This window comes from Hyperolius riggenbachi, chromosome 6 (assembly GCF_040937935.1).
Source record: "Hyperolius riggenbachi isolate aHypRig1 chromosome 6, aHypRig1.pri, whole genome shotgun sequence".
In the NCBI taxonomy this organism is placed as follows: Eukaryota; Metazoa; Chordata; class Amphibia; order Anura; family Hyperoliidae; genus Hyperolius; species Hyperolius riggenbachi.
The window spans coordinates 126,826,023-126,845,220 of NC_090651.1; the positions used below are offsets into that span (position 1 = coordinate 126,826,023).

The 19,198-nt window shown below is 47.2% G+C and overlaps 1 protein-coding gene across 1 annotated transcript in view; it reads right to left on the bottom strand.

Moving 5' to 3' along the window:
* LOC137521090 (calcium-activated chloride channel regulator 1-like) overlaps window positions 1-19,198 on the bottom strand; it is a 136,439-nt gene that overhangs the window by 52,931 nt on the left and 64,310 nt on the right. Inside the window, exon 9 of the mRNA XM_068239875.1 lies at window positions 15,682-15,788. Coding sequence (XP_068095976.1) covers window positions 15,682-15,788 — 107 coding nt within the window. The remainder of the gene's footprint in view (window positions 1-15,681; window positions 15,789-19,198) is intronic.

A 19,198-nucleotide genomic window follows, 5' to 3' on the forward strand; every position in this document is an offset into this window, starting at 1 on the left:
ACATCTGTTATCTACCCTAAACACCCACTAATTACCCATCAATCACCCCCTATCACCACCTGTCACTGTTACCCATCAGATCAGACCCTAATCTGCCCCTTGCGGGCACCCAATCGCCCGCCTACACGCTCAGATTGCCCTCAGACCCCCCCTTATCAATTCGCCAGTGCATTAGTTACATCTGTTCTTCCCTGTAATAACCCACTGATCACCTGTCAATCACCTGTCAATCACCCATCAATCACCCCCTGTCACTGCCACCCATCAATCACCCCCTGGCACTGCCACCCATCAATCACCCCCTGTCACTGCCACTCATCAATCAGCCCCTAACCTGCCCCTTGCGGGCAATCTGATCACCCACCCACACCAATAGTTCGCCCGCAGATCCAACGTCAGATCACCTCCCAAGTGCAGTGTTTATATCTGTTCTCTACCCTAAACACCCACTAATTACCCATCAATCACCCCCTGTCACTGCTACCTATCAGATTAGACCCCTATCTGCCCCTAGGGCACTCAATCACCCGCCCACACCCTCAGAATGCCCTCAGGCCCCAGCCCTGATCACCTCGCCAGTGCATTGCTTGCATCTGTTCCCCCCTCTAATCACACCTTGAGACACCCATCAATCACCTCCTGTCACCCCCTAGCACACCTACCCATCAGATCAGGCCCTAATTTGCCCCGTGTGGGCTCCTGATCACTCGGCCAAACCCTCAGATCCCCCTCAGACCCCCTTCCGATCACCTCCCCAGTGCATTGATTGCATCTATTTTCCCCTCTAACCACCCCCTGAGACACACATCAATCTCCTCCTGTCACCCCCCTAGCATTCCTATCCATCAGATCAGGCCCAATACAACCTGTCATCTAAAAGGCCACCCTGCATATAACCGGTTCCACAAAATTCGCCCCCTCATAGATCACCTGTCATCAAAATTTGCAGATGCTTATACCCCTGAACAGTGATTTTTAGACATTTGGTTTCCAGACTACTCACGGTTTTGGGCCCGTAAAATGCCAGGGCGGTATAGGAACCCCACAAACTGACCCCATTTTAGAAAAAAGACACCCCAATGTATTCTGTTAGGTGTATGACGAGTTCATAGAAGATTTTATTTTTTGTCAAAAGTTAGCGGAAATTGATTTTTGTTTTTTTTTCACAAAGTGTCATTTTTCACTAACTTGTGACAAAAAATAAAATCTTCTATGAACTCGCCATACACCTAACGGAATACCTTGGGGTGTCTTCTTTCTAAAATGGGGTCACTTGTGGGGTTCCTATACTGCCCTGGCATTTTAGGGGCCCTAAACCGTGAGGAGTAGTCTAGAAAACAAATGCCTCAAAATGACCTGTGATTAGGACGTTGGGCCCCTTAGCGCACCTAGGCTGCAAAAAAGTGTCACACGTGGTATCTCCGTACTCAGGAGAAGTAGTATAATGTGTTTTGGGGTGTATTTTTACACATACCCATGCTGGGTGGGAGAAATCTCTCTGTAAATGGACAATTGTGTGTAAAAAAAATCAAACAATTGTCATTTACAGAGATATTTCTCCCACCCAGCATGGGTATGTGTAAAAATACACCCCAAAACACATTATACTACTTCTCCTGAGTACGACGGTACCACATATGTGGCACTTTTTTACACTCTAAGTACGCTAAGAGGCCCAAAGTCCAATGAGTACCTTTAGGATTTCACAGGTCATTTTGCGACATTTGGTTTCAAGACTACTCCTCACGGTTTAGGGCCCCTAAAATGCCAGGGCAGTATAGCAACACCACAAATGACCCCATTCTAGAAAGAAGACACCCAAAGGTATTCCGTTAGGAGTATGGTGAGTTCATAGAAGATTTTATTTTTTGTCACAAGTTAGCGGAAAATGACACTTTGTGAAAAAAAACAATTAAAATCAATTTCCGCTAACTTGTGACCACCGGCGTACCTACCGGGGATGCGACCCCCTCAGCCGCAGGGGGCCCGGGGCCGCTCAGGGGCCCGCTCACTGTGTGCGGGGGTAGCGCTGCCGCCCGCCCGATTCTGTACCCCCCAGCAAGGTGCTCAACTGGCCGCAACGTCTGATAGACGCTGCGCCAGTTCATTCCCCGCAGCCCCGCTCTGGCAGCCTGCATATTCCTCCGGCAGGCAGAGCAGGGCTACGGCAAGATGGCCGCCGAAGAAGCCCTGCACTGGAGACTATTTGTGTCTCCAGTACAGGGCTTCGGGCGCCATCTTGCCGTAGCCCTGCACTCTGCCTGTCAGACTCAGCGCGGGAGATGTGCTGCAGTGCACAGGAGCATCGTCGCTGGAGGAGCTGCGCACCAGAGGCCGGGAGAGACTCCTGACAGGTAAGGGAATTGTTTTTTTTTTTTTTTACAGGGGCATTTTTTTTTTCTGGTCACTGCTGCCCACATTGCGATATTCTGGTAACTGCTGCCCACATTGCGATATTCTGGTATCTGCTGCCCACATTGCGATATTCTGGTGCCTGCTGTCCACATTGCGATTTTCTGATGCCTGCTGCCCACATTGCGATTTTCTGATGCCTGCTGCCCACATTGCGATTTTCTGGTGTCTGCTGCCCACATTGCGATTTTCTGGTAACTGCTGCCAACATTGCGATTTTCTGGTAACTGCTGCCCACATTGCGATTTTCTGGTGCCTGCTGCTCACATTGCGATTTTCTGGTGACTGCTGCCCACATTGCGATTTTCTGGTGACTGCTGCCCACATTGCGATATTCTGGTGACTGCTGCCCACATTGCGATATTCTGGTGACTGCTGACCACTGTACGATTTTCTGGTGCCTGCTGCCCACATTGCGATATTCTGGTAACTGCTGCACACATTGCGATATTCTGGTAACTGCTGCCCACATTGCGATATTCTGGTGCCTGCTGCCTACATTGCGATTTTCTGATGCCTGCTGCCCACATTGCGATATTCTGGTAACTGCTGCCAACATTGCGATTTTCTGGTAACTGCTGCCCACATTGCGATTTTCTGGTGTCTGCTGCCCACATTGCGATTTTCTGGTGTCTGCTGCCCACATTGCGATATTCTGGTAACTGCTGCCCACATTGCAATTTTCTGGTGCCTGCTGCCCACTGTACGATTTTCTGGTGCCTGCTGCCCACATTGTGATATTCTGGTAACTGCTGCCCACATTGCGATTTTCTGGTGTCTGCTGCCCACATTGCAATTTTCTGGTGCCTGCTGCCCACATTGCGATTTTCTGGTAACTGCTGCCCACATTGCGATTTTCTGGTGACTGCTGCCCACATTGCGATTTTCTGGTGACTGCTGCCCACATTGCGATTTTCTGATGCCTGCTGTCCACATTGCGATTTTTCTGGTGTCTGCTGCCCACATTGTGATATTCTGGTAACTGCTGCCCACATTACGATTTTCTGGTGCCTGCTGCCCACTGTACGATTTTCTGGTGCCTGCTGCCCACATTGCGATTTTCTGGTGACTGCTGCCCACATTGCGATTTTCTGGTGACTGTTGCCCACATTGCGATTTTCTGGTGACTGCTGCTCACATTTCGATTTTCTGGTGTCTGCTGCCCACATTGCGAATTTCTGGAGAACGCTGCCCACATTACGATTTTCTGGCCCACATTACGATTTTCTGGTGAACACTGCCCACGTTACGATTGTCTGATGAATGCTGTCCACGTTACAATTTTCTGGTTAACGCTGCCCACGTTACGATTTTCTGGTGAACGCTGCCCACATTACGATTTTCTGGCCCACATTACGATTTTCTGGTGAACACTGCCCACGTTACGATTGTCTGGTGAATGCTGTCCACGTTACGATTTTCTGGTTAACGCTGCCTACATTACGATTTTCTGGTGAACGCTGCCCACATTACGATTTTCTGGTGAACTCTGCCCACATTACGATTTTCTGCCCCATATTACGATATTCTGGTGAACGCTGCCCACATTACGATTGTCTGGTGAATGCTGTCCACGTTACAATTTTCTGGTGACTGCTGCCCACGTTACAATCTTCTGGTGACTGCTGCCCACGTTACAATTTTCTGGTGACCGCTGCCCACGTTACAATTTTCTGGTGACTGCTGCCCACATAACGATTTTCTGGTGACTGCTGCCCACATTACGATTTTCTGGCCCACATTACGATTGTCTGGTGAACTCTGCCTACATTACAATTTTCTGGCCCAAATTACGATTGTCTGGTGAAATGCTGCCCACTTTACAATTAATTTACAGTGAAACGCTGCCCCATTACGATTATTTAGCACCTATGGGGGGGGGAGGCCCATCCAAATATTCACAGGGAGGCCCAGTGATTTCTAGTTACGCCCCTGCTTGTGACAAAAAAATAAAAACTTCTATGAACTCACCATACTCCTAACGGAATACCTTGGGGTGTCTTCTTTCTAAAATGGGGTCATTAGTGGGGTTCCTATACTGCCCTGGCATTTTAGGGGCCCTAAACCGTGAGGAGTAGTCTTGAAACAAAAATGACCTGTGAAATCCTAAAGGTACTCATTGGACTTTGGGCCCCTTAGCGCAGTTAGGCTGCAAAAAAGTGCCAATCATGTGGTATCGCCGTACTCGGGAGAAGTAGTATAATGTGTTTTGGGGTATATTTTTACACATACCCATGCTGGGTGGGAGAAATACCTCTGTAAATGACAATCTTTTGATTTTTTTACACACAATTGTCCATTTACAGAGTTTTTTCTCCCACCCAGCATGGGTATGTGTAAAAATACACCCCAAAACACATTGTACTACTTCTCCCGAGTACGGCGATACCACATGTGTGGCACTTTTTTGCATCCTAACTGCGCTAAGGGGCCCAAAGTCAAATGAGTACCTTTAGGATTTCACAGGTCATTTTGAGAAATTTTGTTTCAAGACTACTCCTCACGGTTTAGGGCCCCTAAAATGCCAGGACAGTATAGGAACCACACAAATGACTCAATTTTAGAAAGAAGACACCCCAAGGTATTCTGTTAGTAGTACGGTGAGTTCATAGAAGATTTTATTTTTAGTCACAAGTTAGCGGAAATTGTTTTTTATTGTTTTTTTTTCACAAAGTGTCATTTTCGCTAACTTGTGACAAAAAATAAAATCTTCTATGAACTCACCGTACTACTAATGGAATACCTTGGGGTGTCTTCTTTCTAAAATGGGGTCATTTGTGGGGTTCCTATTGGCATTTTTGGGGCCCTAAACCGTGAGGAGTAGTCTTGAAACGAAATTTCTCAAAATGACCTGTGAAATCCTAAAGGTATTCATTGGACTTTGGGCCCCTTAGTGCAGTTAGGGTGCAAAAAAGTGCCACACATGTGATATCGCCGTACTCAGGAGAAGTAGTATAATGTGTTTTGTGGTGTATTTTTACACATACTAATGCTGAGTGGGAGAAAGATTTCTGTAAATGGACAATTGTGTGTAAAAAAAAATTAAAAAATTGTCATTTACAGAGATATTTCTCCCACCCAGCATCGGTATGTGTAAAAATACACCCCAAAACACATTATACTACTTCTCCTGAGTACGCCAATACCACATGTGTGGCACTTTTTTGCTGCCTAACTGCGCTAAGGGGCCCAAAGTCCAATGAGCACCTTTAGGCTTTACAGCGGTGCTTACAAATTAGCACCCCCCAAAATGCGAGGACAGTAAACACACCCCACAAATGACCTCATTTTGGAAAGTAGACACTTCAAGGTATTCAGAGAGGGGCATGGTGAGTCCGTGGCAGATTTCATTTTTTTTGTCGCAAGTTAGAAGAAATGGAAACACTTTTTTTTTTTTTGTCACAAAGTGTCATTTTCCACTTACTTGTGACAAAAATTAATATCTTCTATGAACTCACTATGTCTCTCAGTGAATACTTTGGGATGTCTTCTTTCCAAAATGGGGTCATTTGGGGGGTATTTATACTATCCTGGAATTCTAGCCCCTCATGAAACATGTCAGGTGGTCAGAAAAGTCATAGATGCTTGAAAATGGGAAAATTCACTTTTTGCACCATAGTTTGTAAACGCTATAACTTTTACCCAAACCAATAAATATACACTGAATGGGGTTTTTTTTTCAAAAACATGTTTGTCCACATTTTTCGTGCTGCATGCAGACAGAAATTTTACTTTATTTGAAAAATGTCAGCACAGAAAGTTAAAAAAATCATTTTTTTGCCAAAATTCATGTCTTTTTTGATGAATATAATAAAAAGTAAAAATCGCAGGAGCAATCAAATAGCACCAAAAGAAAGCTTTATTAGTGACAAGAAAAGGAGCCAAAATTCATTTAGGTGGTAGGTTGTATGAGCGAGCAATAAACCGTGAAAGCTGCAGTGGTCTGAATGGAAAAAAAGTGGCCGGTCCTTAAGGGGGGTAAAGCCCACGGTCCTCAAGTGGTTAAACAATATTTATTATGGGAGTGAATGGCGGCGCCCTTTTTGTCAACTAGCTGCAAGCGCCCATTTTTCCTGTTACCTGGCAGCATACACCTTTCATGATGTTGCCCTGAAATAACCAACCTATCATTTTAAAGTGGACTTTCAGGATATTTGCTGTCCACTCTATCCATCCCCAGAATGTCTAATAAATAGCTAATTTTATTTTTTGAATGTTAGCAAATAACATTATGCTTATGTAGAGACCCTGGTCAGGTGATCATAGGCTGGGTTGTCCACTTCATCCTGCCAGACTTTGAATTCAGGCTGGGTTCCAGGGGCATTCCTGCCATTGGGTGCCAGGAGGCGTGGTGCTGACTGACAGGAGGAGGTGTCGCCAAGGCCTCTTCCAGAGCCCATGAGCAGTAGGGGGAACCAGTGATAGAGGGGCAGTGGTGACAGCGGCAGGGTGGGGGGTCAGCCCTCCCTCACTTGGGTCTTCTCCTGCTGGTGCTTCCCCCTCCAGAATAGTGGCAGCAGACAAGAGAGCAGACGAGGAATTACTCACCTGCTTCCTGTGTTCCAGGCGCGCAGCATCATCACCATGTGTACTGGTCTCTGCCTTTTCCACCGCTCACTGTGCTTCCGCTAATCAGGAAGCACAGTGAGCGGTGGAGAAGGTGGAGACCAGTGTCTCATGACGATGACCCTGCGTGCCAGCGCCTGGAACACAGAAAGCAGGTGAGTAATTCCTTGCCCACTCTCCTGTCTGCCGCCGCTATTCTGGAGGGGGAAGCGCTAGAAGGAGGGAACCCAAGTCCCTGCGCCCCTCCTTCCAAGCTTCCCCCAGAAACGGGCCAACTATGCTACCTATACTGGGGGCAACTATACTATCTATACTGGGGGAAACTATACTAGCTATACTGGGGTAACTATATTAGCTACACTGGGGCAACTACAGTACCTACACTGGGGGCAACTATACTACCTACACTGGGGGCAACTACAATACCTACACAGAGGGCAACTATACTAGCTATACTGGGGCTACTATACTGGGGCAACTATACTACCTTCACTGGGGGCAACTATACTAGCTACCTAAACTGGAGGAAACTATACTAGCTACACTGGGGGCAACTATACTAGCTATACTGGGGGGAACTATATTAGCTATCATAGGAATATGCAGGGGGGGGGGATTACAGCTGCCCAGAATCCCCCCTCAGACAATGGCCAGTGCAGTCTCTGGGGACAGGCACTAGTTGAGACACCAGAATATCTGCAGGCATCCTGCAGCTGTGTGAATGCTTCACTTTTCCCTTCATTAGCAATGCCGGCTGTCCTCATTATTATCTGTATCCAAACTGCTCCTGATCAAGCCCTTTCTCGGTCGGTTGGTCGGACAGGAAATTGTGTTTAGAGTTGGGCCGAACGGTTCGCCGGCGAACGTGGTTCGCGCGAACGTAGGTGGTTCGCGTGCGGGCACCGCACGCGAACCTTTTGCGGAAGAAGTTCGGTTCGCCCCATAATGCACTGAGGGTCAACTTTGACCCTCTACATCACAGTCAGCAGGCCCAGTGTAGCCAATTAGGCTACACTAGCCCCTGGAGCCCCACCCCCCCTTATATAAGGCAGGCAGCGGCGGCCATTACGGCCACTCGTGTGCCTGCATTAGTGAGAGTAGGGCGAGCTGCTGCAGTCTCTCATATAGGGAAAGATTAGTTAGGCTTAACTTCTTCCTGGCTGCATACCTGTTCTGTTCAGTGAGCCCTCAGCCCACTGCATACCTGTACTGTGATCCTGCCACTGCATACCTGTTCAGTGATCCTGCCACTGCATACCTGTTCTGTTCAGTGAGCCCTCAGCCCACTGCATACCTGTACTGTGATCTGGCCACTCTATACCTGTTCAGTGATCCTGCCACTGCATACCTGTTCAGTGATCCTGCCACTGCATACCTGTTCTGTGAACCCGCCACTGTATACCTGTTCTGTTCAGTGGACCCGCCACTGTATACCTGTTCTGTGAACCCGCCACTGTATACCTGTTCTGTTCAGTGGACCCGCCACTGTATACCTGTTCTGTTCAGTGGACCCGCCACTGTATACCTGTTCTGTTCAGTGGACCCGCCACTGTATACCTGTTCAGTGAACCCGCCACTGCATACCTGTTGTGTTCAGTGAACCTGCCACTGCATACCTGTTCTGTGAACCCGCCACTGTATACCTGTTCTGTTCAGTGGACCCGCCACTGTATACCTGTTCAGTGAACCCGCCACTGTATACCTGTTCTGTTCAGTGGACCCGCCACTGTATACCTGTTTAGTGAACACGCCACTGCATACCTATTGTGTTCAGTGATCCTGCCACTGCATACCTGTTCTGTGAACCCGCCACTGTATACCTGTTCTGTTCAGTGGACCCGCCACTGTATACCTGTTCTGTGAACCCGCCACTGTATACCTGTTCTGTTCAGTGGACCCGCCACTGTATACCTGTTCTGTTCAGTGGACCCGCCACTGTATACCTGTTCTGTTCAGTGGACCCGCCACTGTATACCTGTTTAGTGAACACGCCACTGCATACCTATTGTGTTCAGTGATCCTGCCACTGCATACCAGTTCTGTGAACCCGCCACTGTATACCTGTTCTGTTCAGTGGACCCGCCACTGTATACCTGTTCTGTTCAGTGGACCCGCCACTGTATACCTGTTCTGTTCAGTGGACCCGCCACTGTATACCTGTTCTGTTCAGTGGACCCGCCACTGTATACCTGTTTAGTGAACATGCCACTGCATACCTATTGTGTTCAGTGATCCTGCCACTGCATACCTGTTCTGTGAACCCGCCACTGTATACCTGTTCTGTTCAGTGGACCCGCCACTGTATACCTGTTTAGTGAACACGCCACTGCATACCTATTGTGTTCAGTGATCCTGCCACTGCATACCTGTTCTTTGAACCCGCCACTGTATACCTGTTCTGTTCAGTGGACCCGCCACTGTATACCTGTTCAGTGAACCCGCCACTGCATACCTGTTGTGTTCAGTGAACCTGCCACTGTATACCTGTACTGTTCAGTGAACCCACCGCATCAGTGCGCATACCTGTGCAGTTAAGTGAACCCACCTACCTACGTGAGTGCACGCAGTGTGATATACCACTCCGTGCATACCCGATATCGACAAAACAGGTAGAGGAAGAGGAAGAGGTAGTGGCAGAGGCAGAGGAAGGCCACCCGGCAGGTCTGCGCGAGGTCGTGTAAATGTAATTTCATGTGGACCTGGCCCACAGTACAGTGCTCGGAAGAAGGCACGTCCCATCACCTCCCAAGATTGTCAGGACGTGGTTGAGTATTTAGCGACACAGAACACCTCATCTTGCTCAGCCACCAGCGCTACTACTAGCACCACTTCCGCTGCATTTGACACTTCGCAAGAATTATTTAGTGTTGAAATCACTGATGCACAGCCATTGTTGTTACAGCCAGATGAATTTTCACCAGCTAATATGTCTGAGTTACGCGGCAACACTATGGATGTAACGTGTCAGGAGGATGAAGGACCTACTGATGGTGCAAGTTTGGATTTGTCTGAGGCAAGCGAAGCTGGGCAGGATGACTACGATGATGACGGTAATAGGGATCCTCTGTATGTTCCCAATAGAGGAGATGAAGAGGGGGACAGTTCAGAGGGGGAGTCAGAGAGTAGTAGGAGGAGAGAAGTTGCTGAAAGAAGCTGGGGCAGCTCTTCGTCAGAAACAGCTGGTGGCAGAGTCCGGCACCATGTATCGCCACCTATGTACAGCCAGCCAACTTGCCCTTCAGCATCAGCTGCTGAGGTCCCCATAGTGCCCACATCCCAGGGTGGCTCAGCGGTGTGGAAATTTTTTAATGTGTGTGCCTCAGATCGGACCAAAGCCATCTGTTCGCTCTGCCAACAAAAATTGAGCCGTGGAAAGGCCAACACTCACGTAGGGACAAGTGCCTTACGAAGGCACCTGGAGAAAAGGCACAAACAGCAATGGGATGGCCACCTGAGCAAAAGCAGCAGCAGCACACAAAAGAAAAGTCACCCTCCTTCTCCACTTCCTCCTTCAGGTGCATCATCTGCTTCTGCCGCTTTCTCCCTTGCACCTTCACAGGCACCCTCCTCCACTCCGCCTCTGCCCTTGAGCGGTTCCTGCTCCTCTGCCCACAGCAGCAGTCAGGTGTCCGTGAAGGAAATGTTTGAGCGGAAGAAGCCACTTTTGGCCAGTCACCCCCTTGCCCGGCGTCTGACAGCTGGCGTGGCGGAACTGTTAGCTCGCCAGCTGTTACCATACCGGCTGGTGGACTCTGAGGCCTTCCGTAAATGTGTGGCCATCGGAACACCGCAGTGGAAGATGCCAGGCCGCACTTATTTTTCGAGAAAGGCCATACCCCAACTGCACCGTGAAGTTGAGAGGCAAGTGGTGTCATCTCTTGCGAAGAGCGTTGGGTCAAGGGTACACCTGACCACGGATGGCTGGTCTGCCAAGCACGGGCAGGGCCGCTACATTACCTACACAGCCCATTGGGTGAACCTGGTGGTGAACGATGGCAAGCAGAAAGCGGCGGACCAAATTGTGACACCTCCACGGCTTGCAGGCAGGCCTCCTGCCACCTCCTCTCCTCCTGCTACATGCTCTTCGCTGTCCTCCTCCTCCTCCTTGGCTGAGTGGCAGTTCTCCTCTCCAGCTACACAGCCCCAGCTCCGCAGGGCCTATGCTGCATGCCAGGTACGACGGTGTCACGCCATCTTAGACATGGCTTGTCTCAAAGCGGAGAGTCACACTGGAGCAGCTCTCCTGGCTGCTCTTAAGAAACAGGTGGATGAGTGGCTGACCCCGCACCACCTGGAGATAGGCAACGTGGTGTGCGACAACGGCAGCAATCTGCTTGCCGCTTTGCATATGGGGAAGCTGACACACATACCCTGCATGGCACATGTCATGAATCTAGTGGTTCAAAGATTTGTGGCAAAGTACCCTGGCTTAGCGGATGTCCTGAAGCAGGCCAGGAAGTTCTGTGGGCATTTGAGGCGCTCTTACACAGCCATGGCACGATTTGCAGAAATTCTGCGTAAAAACAACATGCCGGTGAGACGCCTCATTTGTGATAGCCCCACTCGCTGGAACTCGACCCTGCTCATGTTCTCCCGCCTGCTAGAACAGAAGAAAGCCGTCACCCAGTACCTCTACAACTGGAGTAGAACGAAACAGTCTGGGAAGATGGGGATGTTCTGGCCCGACAACTGGACACTGATGAAAAATGCATGCAGGCTCATGCGGCCGTTTGAGGAGGTGACCAACCTGGTGAGCCGCAGTGAGGGCACCATCAGCGACTTAATTCCCTACGCGTACTTCTTGAAGCGTGCTGTGCGTAGAGTGGCGGATGAAGCTGCGAATGAGCGTGACCAGGAACCGTTACGGCAGGAACAGGCATGGAACCAATTTTCATCAGACCCAGCTGTTTCCTCAACACCTGCGGCAGCACAGAGGGGGGAGGAGGAGGAAGAAGAGAGGTCGTGTGCAGAAGACGAGTCAGACTCAGAGGATGATGAGCAAGGTGTTTCTTTGGGGGAGGAGGAGGAGGAGGAGGAGGGGACAGCGGCAGGAGAACAACCGCAGCAGGCGTCGCAGGGGGCTTGTGCTGCTCAACCTTCCCGTGGTATTGTTCGCGGCTGGGGGGAGGAGGTTGACTTACCTGACGTCACTGAGGAAGAGCAAGAGGAGATGGAGGGTACTGGATCCGACTTTGTGCAGATGTCGTCTTTTATGCTGTCCTGCCTGTTGAGGGACCCCCGTATAAAAAACCTCAAGGGGAATGAGCTGTACTGGGTGGCCACACTACTAGACCCTCGGTACAGGCACAAAGTGGCGGACCTGTTACCAACTCACCGGAAGGTGGAAAGGATGCAGCACATGCAGAACCAGCTGTCAACTATGCTTTACAATGCCTTTAAGGGTGATGTGACAGCACAACGCCAGCAAGGTACCACTGCCACTAATCCTCCTCCCGTGTCCACGCAGTCAAAGACAGGACGCTCCAGCGATCTCATGGTGATGTCGGACATGCGGACGTTCTTTAGTCCAACGCCTCGCCGTAGCCCTTCCGGATCCACCCTCCACCAACGCCTCGACCGGCAGGTAGCCGACTACCTGGCCTTAAGTGTGGATGTAGACACTGCTGTGAACAGCGATGAGGAACCCTTGAACTACTGGGTGCGCAGGCTTGACCTGTGGCCAGAGCTGTCCCAATTTGCCATCCAACTTCTCTCCTGCCCTGCCGCAAGCGTCCTCTCAGAAAGGACCTTCAGCGCAGCTGGAGGCATTGTCACAGAGAAGAGAAGTCGCCTAAGTCACAAAAGTGTTAAGTACCTCACCTTTATCAAAATGAATGAGGCATGGATCCCGGAGGGCTGCTGCCCGCCCCAAGACTAAGTCAGTCCCCGCACACACAGCATCTCTGCCTGCACGCCGTGTGACTGGCTGCCTGGCCTGCCCCAAAAAGACTAAGTCGCTCCCAGTCCCTCCACACAGCATGTCTGCCTGCAGGCCGCTTCACTACCTTCTCCGCCACCACCAACAGGGTCCGGGACTCCAGGCGGATTGCTGAATTTTTTAGGCCGCTGCTAGCAGCGGCCGCTGTAATAATTTTTATGGTGCGTGTACATGACTGCCTAATTTTTCTGGCTGCACTGAGGGCAGCTGCAACAACAAAAGAAAAGGCATGTACATGCGCCCATTCCCCTTCGTGATCATTACCTTGCCGTGGTGAAGGGGCTTGCGTATCACAATGAAGCAATGACCGGCGCCTAGATGAGTGTCTCGGGGGGCACACAAAAGATAATAAGGTCGTTGCTTCATTGTGGTCAGACCAAATTTGATCAGCTGGACAGTCACTGTTCTGTCATTCAGCTACATCAGCCAGGCCGACCATATGGGCTGTAAAGCCACCAAAACCTGCACTCTCGCCATGGTGCGCACCAGTCCAGCACGGCCGTCACTAGTACAAACAGCTGTTTGCGGTGCGTTACACGGTGAGTTTGGTGTGTCAGTGTGAAGCAGTACCTTAATTACACTACCTGATTGATGTATACACATGCAAGATATTTTAAAGCACTTTAGGCCTGTCATTTAGCATTCAATGTGATTTCTGCCCTTAAAACGCTGCTTTGCGTCAAATCCAGATTTTTCCCGGGGACTTTTGGCGTGTATCCCACTCCGCCATGCCCCCCTCCAGGTGTTAGACCCCTTGAAACATCTTTTCCATCACTTTTGTGGCCAGCATAATTATTTTTTTTTTCAAAGTTCGCATCCCCATTGAAGTCTATTGCGGTTCGCGAACTTTAACGCGAACCGAACGTTCCGCGAAAGTTCGCGAACCCGGTTCGCGAACCTAAAATCGGAGGTTCGGCCCAACTCTAATTGTGTTATGTGTACCCAGCATGATGTCCTACCATATTATTAGTCTGTATTGTGCGGGGCTGAGGGATATCTTTCAGGAATCCCCCCTTGAAAATCTTGTTTTTTTTCCCTGGCTATACTGGGGCAACTATACTATCGTCACAGGGGGAAACTATACCAGCTACACTGGGGGCAACTATACTAGCTACACTGGGAGCAACTATACTAGCTAATAGCTATACTGGGGCAACTATACTACCTATACTGGGGCAACTATACTAGCTACCTATACGGGGGCAACTTTACTACCTATACTAGGCCAACTTAATGGGGGGGCAACTATATTACCTATACTGGGGGCACCTATACCTGGCATTACCCACCATGGGGCGCTTAGCATGCCACACTCGCTCCTTTCCTTTTTTTGGGGGGGGGGGGAGGGAGCCTTTTAATCCCCAACACCAGGTGTCAAATGCCCTAGGTACGCCACTGCTGGGTTCACACAGGTGTCCAGTCCTGTCCTGTCAGTTTTTGACAGTTGGCATCAGAGTTTTCTATGGCTTAGTTCTCACATAAATCTCTTTCTGGTCCAGTCCTGTCCTATTAGTTTTGTATGAGTTTACTACGGCTTGGTTCAAACATAAAAGGTGTATATATCTGGTTCAGTCCAGTCCTGTCCTGTCAGTTTTGTATCCGTTTTCTATGGGTGTGTTCACACATGAAAGGTGTACAGTTCCAATCCTGTCAGGTAAAACTGATAGAAAACAGATGCAAAACTGACAGGACTGAAATGAACCAGAAATATACAGATTTATGTGTAAACCAAGCCTAACTGAAAGCCAGACAGTCGGGTCCACACCATCTTTGATAAAGCAGCGCAGGGAGGCTAAGAGGCATTGGACAGTTGGACCAAGCAAATTCAATAGCAAATGATTTTGATTTGTCCATTTCCAAGCTGCATATGTTAACATAAAATTAACATAAATTTGCATTAATTAGCATCTCATTAACCATCTCTAATAGGAACTCAAGCTTCAAAGCAAAGTTAATAATCTTGGCTATAAAGAAGCCAAAGCACATCCCTTTGTCTGATAATAGTCATGTAAGGGAAAGTTTGGACTCATCTCCAGTGACCTGAAGCTGACCATGAAGGGATCAAATGGCAAAGAAAACCCTCATATCTTTTGAGTTATGATAGTATTGAATGTGCAGACCACCAATCTGTATCACTGTAAAAATACCTCTCAACTTTTTAAGCCAGGAAAAATGGACAATAAGGCCAACCCCTCCACCCCTTTGGCCATACCAATTTTACATGTGACATGCCCCCCCCCTCCCCCAATAACGTTCTCTGGTGTCTAGTAAACCCACTTCCCCAATACAGTGTCTCTGGTGTCTAGTGGTTTCCCCTCCCTCCACCAATGTATTTTTCCTGGTGTCTAGTGATTTCCCCCCCTTCTTTACCAATAAAGCTTCCCTGGTGTCTAGTGGTTTCCCCTCCTCCCGCAATAAAGCTTCCCTTGTGTCTAGTGCCCTCCCTTGCCTTCCCCAATAAAGCTTCCCTGGTGTCTAGTGGTTCCCCCCCTTCCTCCCTCCACAATATAGTTTCCTTGGTGGTGTTAGGGCCCCTATTCTGTGTTCCCCCAGCGTATAATACAGAGTATGCATGAGCAGAAGCAGTGCGTCTCTCTCCTGCTCTGCCCGAGTCCAGCGATGTGTGTCCTCCTGACGCCACTCAGCTCCATCTGTCAGATATTTTTAATTTTTCTTTTTATAAAAAAAAGTGTTTTTATCAAGGTCTTATACACTTATTAGTACAAAAAGTGCAAATAACACAATTTTATGTTACAGTAATTCACCTGTATAACTTGCTGTAATATATCCCCATTTCCTATTGACAGACCTGTGAAGGCAACTATTAAGGAGGTGGATTCAACACTGTCAGAGGCAGAAAACTGACGTCCTCCTGAAAAAGACATAAAAAAATAGGAGGTTTTTTTGTGTTAATCTAAACCCAAGGTGAGAGTGATTCGGAGGCTGCTATATTTATTTCCTTTTAAATAATATCAGTTGCCTGGAAGCCCTGTTGATGATTTGACATTTAGCAATGTTTGAGTCATAATAAGCATGGAGCTTATCCAGTCAGACTTGAGTCAGAGCACCTGATCTGCATACTTGTGCAGGGTCTATGGCTAAACATATTAGAGACACAGGATCCAAGAGAAAACCAAACAACTTGCATTATTTAAAGGGAGATAAATATGGCAGCATCCATATCACACTCACCTTGGGTTTTCTTTAAAAATAACATTTACTTGAAAGCATCTCCAACAGTCATACAGTCTGTAAGGCATGTTTTAATTTTCTTATTATTTATGAGGATTAGTACAGTAATCTTAATATTTCTTTCAATCAGGAAAATCTAAAGGAAGCAGGAAAAAAGGGTGCATATGGCTAATGGACAAAAGGGGCGCACCATAGGCTGCAATGCAAAATCCCAGCTATTGGGCGCCAGAGAAGAAATTAGGGCAACCGACAAATAGCGGTTGTAGGGATTATGATAAAAACTTTTCGTTTACAGAATAAGGTTTATGACAAATATCGTTTACAAAATCATTTTGAAATTTAGCTTAACTTATTTTATCGTTTTTAAATTTTGCTTTGAAGAGTGTAATAAGTAAATTTTAGTTTTCACTTATTTTATTGTTTTAAAATTTGTTTTCATAGGTATAATGCTTAAATATCGTTTTCAAGCTTACTGTATTACAAATATATCGCTTTTGGTAATAACCTTGTTTTCAGAATTATAATGCGTAAATTATAGTTTTCAGATTTATTATCTTACTAATATTTCACTTTTAATATTACCATTATTTTAAGATTTTTAATGCGTACATGATTGTAAGGCTATTTATTCTATTATACATATATAACTTTTTCCATTTGTAATATTTGTAATGCTTAAGTGATTGTTAGGCTATTTATTCTATTACAAATATATAACTTTTTCTATTCATATTATTTTTAATGTGTATGTGATTGTAAGTCTATTTATGCTATTAAAAATATATAAATTATTGTATTCATGTTATTTGTAGTGAAGTATCTTACGGTATCAAATATATTATTGTTTCTATGTGTGTTTGTGCAGTGTGGTTGTTTAGGGTTAGGCACCACCAGGACGCTAGTTAGGGTTATGCACCACCAGGGGGATGGTTAGGTTTAGGCACCACTAGGTAGGTGGTTAAGGTTAGGCACCACCGGGGGGTGGTTAGGGTTAGGCATCACCAGGGGGTTGGTTAGGGTTAGACACCACCGGAGGGTGGTTAGGGTTAGGCACCACCAGGGGTGGTTACTAGGCACCACCGGTAGGGGTGGTTAGGGTTAGGCACAACTGAGGGGGAGTGGTTAGGGTTAGGCACCACCAAGGAGGTTTTAGGGTTAGGCATCACCAGAGGGGGTCTAGAGGTTAGGGATAGGTACAGGGAGGGTTCTGTGTGAGAGTAGGGTTAGGAATAGTTCCAGTACAATATTTATAATATATACAATTTATTAAACTATGCTTATTACCCCCAAGGTGGGGGTCTAGGGGTTAGGTAGGTATAGGGAGAGTTCTGTGTGAGAGTACAGTTAGGTATAGTTGCAGTAAAATACCTGGAATATCAACAATTGTATTACTATGCTTAATACAAGTGTAAATATCATTTTTTTTGTTAAAAAAATGCATTTTGCCATTTCATTACCGTTATTTCAACATATTTAGCACTTGATTTTCATTATAATATAGAACTGAAAAATATAGTTTTAGATAAAAACTTAAAATTTAATCTATATCCTGCGCCCTTTTTTCCAGATGCTCTTTTTGCATGTACTCAAATCTAAAATACTACAAAAGAGAGAATTTTATTTTTTGGAACTTCACCACTCCTACATGATTTGACTGGTAAGCTTTGTATAAAAAAAACATATTCTTCTTTCACTATTGTACAGTAAAGATAGGATAAACCAGTTGCGAACAGTGGGACTTAAGTTGTACCTGAGGCGAATCTCAGAACCTGAGAAGGGAAGCCTCTGAATCCTTCAGTCCCCCCATCGCTAAGCAGGGACCCCTAAAGATTACTGACAAGGGCTTGTTCGGTAGGAACCTCAGGGCCACCGTTCATTTTCAGTACTGTGCAGGGGCGTAACTAGACTTAATAGGGCCCCCTGCAAAAATAATAGCATGGGGCCCTCTTGGTCCCCGAACCCCCCGCGGGTCACGTGATCAGGAGCCGGTGAATGGCAGCAGAGAGTGTTTTGCTGTAAAGAAGCTTCTGGAAGCAGAAAAAATTACACATGATCCTGCACATGGTTTTTGTGAGTGAACAGGGAGGGTTTTTTGCTAATTTGCTGTACTTGCAGTTGGGGAGAGGGAGGAGGAAGGGCCCCAAAAGCCTCTGGGCCCCCTGCAATTACAGAGGTTATTGCTATGCCCATGGTACTGCACTTGTGGGACCAGCTCCCTGCTACAGCATATACGTGGCTTTGCTTGCGCGGGTGCAGCATGGCCACACTTGTGCCAGAAGAGGAGTGTGGACCCAGGGCCGGCCTTTGGCCTGTGCGACCTGTGCGATCGCTCAGGGCGCCGGCCGCCAGCTTCTAGGGGGGGCGCCGCGCCGCTCTCCTGTTGCCCGGCCGCATAGTGTTAATTTATGCTAACGTGCGGCGGCTGCGGGCTCCGGCTTGGTTGCGGCGCGGCTCGCGACTGTCTCCCTCTCTGGCTCCACCCCCTGGTGCTGCTGGGGGTGATGGGGGCAAAGACCAGCAACAACTGCTGTAGCCTCTTGAAGGCAGTGTGAGAGTCTCCGCTCCGCGCTGCTGCCTGCTGGCCCCGTGATTTGAATCTAAAATATATAAAAGTCTAATGTTTATCAGTACATTACAGAAAATAATGAACTTTATCACAATATGCTAATTTTTTGAGAAGATCACATGTATGTGTATATATATATATATATATATATATCTATCTGTGTATATATATATATATATATATATATATATATATATATATATATATATCTGTGTATATATATATATATATATATATCTGTGTATATATATATATATATATATATATATATATATATATGTGTGTATATATATATATATATATATATATATATGTATGTATATATATATATATAATAACCAGATGTATAATGCAATAAACTTCTAATACAGAGACATCCCTAATCCCTCAATACAGTCCACTTAAGAGTCCATTAGTAGCGGTCTCCATCCCAATAGTACATATACTGCTCACCAGAAACGTTGGCTGACCAATCACAATCAGCATAAACAGCCTGTAATAATGGTAGCTGGTGATCCCTCCGA